The sequence below is a fragment of the Strix aluco genome, chromosome 2 (genome assembly GCF_031877795.1).
Source record: "Strix aluco isolate bStrAlu1 chromosome 2, bStrAlu1.hap1, whole genome shotgun sequence".
Classification (NCBI taxonomy): Eukaryota; Metazoa; Chordata; class Aves; order Strigiformes; family Strigidae; genus Strix; species Strix aluco.
In genome coordinates, this window is record NC_133932.1 from 120,347,296 (window position 1) to 120,350,083 (window position 2,788).

Genomic DNA, 2,788 nt, shown 5'->3' on the forward strand with positions numbered 1-2,788 from the left:
TGCTTTCCGGGAAGAAATGCTGCAAGATGTCAGAAATACTTCTCTGTATGCTCAGGCAGATGGAGCATTAACATCAGCCCTGAAATTCAATGAGGGAAGAGCATGCAGGTGTGTCAGTGGCTCTTTAAAGCAATGGACTGTGCTTTTCAGACCTCCTAGTCATAAACTTTTCTATTCAGCAAATGATCCTGGATTTCAGTAGTTTGTATTTAAATGCAAAGAGTATTTTGCTCCTGTTCACTTTCTTTCAAATGCATATGAACTTGAGAAGCTGTGGAGACTATAGGTATATAGGACAGCAACAGGTGTTTAAGAAGGTAAATATGTAGACAGGCCTCCATATCCTGGAAATGATCTTGAGAGATCCTGAATTCTTCACAGAGACTTCTGCAAGTGGCTTTTTCTTTCCTTCTCTTTTTCCCACATCAGGGAAGACACCAACGAGCCAAAAGAAATTCTCTGTCAAATCTCATTGACTCTCAAGGGCTGCGCACAGCTCTGCTCTTAGCACAGCACCACGTCAGAAGAACTAAAAGAAGCAAATCAGCCCACAGAGCCCACTGCATAAACAGCCCAAACCAAATCCCACAGCCCAGCTTAGCCCTTTTAAAATATTTTGGGGGTGATGTCAGCACCTGGGTTGCCAATGCACTTGTTGCTCTCCTCCCTCAGCCTACTTCAGTTCCTACACACGGACGGGGCATCCAGACCGAGTGGCAGAAGCTTGGAGGGAAATAATATCTGCAGTGACCCAGAGTTCAGAGGCAGAACCACTGGACTCCATTTACCTCCTCAAGGTAAAATCTTGGCTTACTTATTAAGTCAGATTTTCTCTTGTCCAAGAACATAGCAGGCTGGCAAAACAACTTAGGAATGTAGGAATTTTTTAACTGCATGCACGGGGCTTTTAATATTTAATCTGCAAGCTAAAGCAGCCTCTATTTAAACTCTCTGTCTTCATGCCGGTATGGTCCCAGGGCTTCTCTTGTTTGCACCATAGATGTTACAGCCCAATCTGGCTTCTCTGCTGAGATTTTGGTTTTGTGGATGAAATTATTTGTCTAGAGTTTATGCCTCATTTGTTTAAAGATTTTTATTTTATTTACATGACATACAGATGGGATTAGTGCATGATATTCCTGATAAAGTATTTTCATTTCTCTGCATGAGCTCCAAAAATATATAAAATTCAAAACTTGCTGTGATAAAATAAATAAAAACAATAGCCAACAGAAAAGTTTTTGAATACAACTTGAATGGGATTTCTGAAGTAAGAGATGTATAGCAGCTTTAAAGTGCAGGAAAGTCAGAAAGTTCTTCAGAGAATACTATTTCATCCATAGGATTAACTCACAAAATATATGAAGTTCTTCAGAAATGAAAACATCTAATCTTAGGTTCTCCTTGTACTTTTAGTGGAAACATAAATAATTCAGATTTATTAGTCTGTCTTTATAAAAGAATAGTTTGCACCTAGTTTCTTAAAAAAATGAAAATATTCAAACAAATATAGGAATTTAAAGAACTCTAAACAGTAGTATATTTACAATGTATGTCTGTTGAAAGTAATAAATGGGGCTTGGGCACTATTTATTTGAAAATGCTTATACAAAGCAACACTAATTTCCATGACTGCTCACCCCCGTGCAGTATATTTTGGGGTGACACTGAGAATGCCCCTTGTCAAATGCTGGAAATCAAAGAAGGTGATAAGCTGCCAGAGACAGCTTTTATTTTTTAGCGTCCCCAGTGCTTATTAACTTCTAGCCACTGAAACAACATTTATTTACACCGATATAAATAGCTCTGTTGAACCTGTCACCTTCATGCATCTGTTCTTCACATATTTTTCTTTTTCCTTAAGAGTCCGTGACCTGAAGGTTGAGCTCAAGGACGCTCCCAGGCAAGTCACTGAAGTTTTCCCTTTGCTCTACCTGCTGACCGCTGCTGTCCCTTGCTTACTCCCGAAAAATGGAGCGATCCACACAAGAACTTTTCCTCAACTTCATGATTGTCCTGATTACTGTATTGCTCATGTGGCTCCTTGTGAAGTCTTATCAGGAGTAAAAGACAATCAGAAACTCTGGGAGGTGATTTAAGTGTGTGTCTCAGCAGACATAAGTAGCACTGACAGCACACCTCTGTGATTAGCTTTCAGTCAATTGAGGATGTCATGAATCTTTTTTTACTCTCTCATATCTGTTGCCTGTGCTAATGTTTTTGATGGGTCTATGATGGTCTGTTCTGCAGTGATCCAGCTGTAAAATGTAAAATGCAAGATCCTTAGGAACTGTTGAACGTGGCTGTCTCCTTTGGTAGTTACTGCAAATGCTGTAGCCCCCTGTCCACCATGCCAGCTTGTTTGGTGTCGGTGTTAGGTTCTCAAGGGTATAAAACTGCAGTATGCAATGTAACCATTTGTATTAACCAGTGTAAGAGGCACAAACTTGCTTAGCAGAAAGGAATGTGAAACCTCTACTTCCACTCCATCGTTTCACTTAAATAAAGAACATGTAAAACCATTTTTTTGTAGCATTCCTTATCACTCTCCGGGCCTGATTGCTGTTCACTGAGAGACCTGCTGATAACTGTGGTACAGTGCGCTGTGCAAGTCTGCTGGTTTGTTTGTTCCTCCCACCTGCATTTTTGTTTGTTTTTTAAAAAAATTTGTGTACAGTAGAAATCCTACAGCTTGACAGATGTGTAGCCACAAGAATGAGCTGTTCAGGTTACTTCTCTGTCCAGAGTAACTTACACCATTGGTGACTGTGGATGTGGACTTCAAAGA

The 2,788-nt window shown here is 40.0% G+C and overlaps 1 protein-coding gene across 1 annotated transcript; it reads left to right on the top strand.

Annotated features, from left to right (window-relative positions):
- The first annotated feature begins 667 nt into the window (after positions 1-667).
- SLN (sarcolipin) lies at positions 668-2,522 on the top strand. Its single transcript, XM_074816994.1, has 2 exons — positions 668-797; positions 1,865-2,522. Exon 2 carries the CDS (start codon positions 1,972-1,974, stop codon positions 2,065-2,067), a length of 96 nt encoding a protein of 31 aa, XP_074673095.1. The 5' UTR covers positions 668-797; positions 1,865-1,971; the 3' UTR covers positions 2,068-2,522.
- Positions 2,523-2,788: the final 266 nt, after the last annotated feature.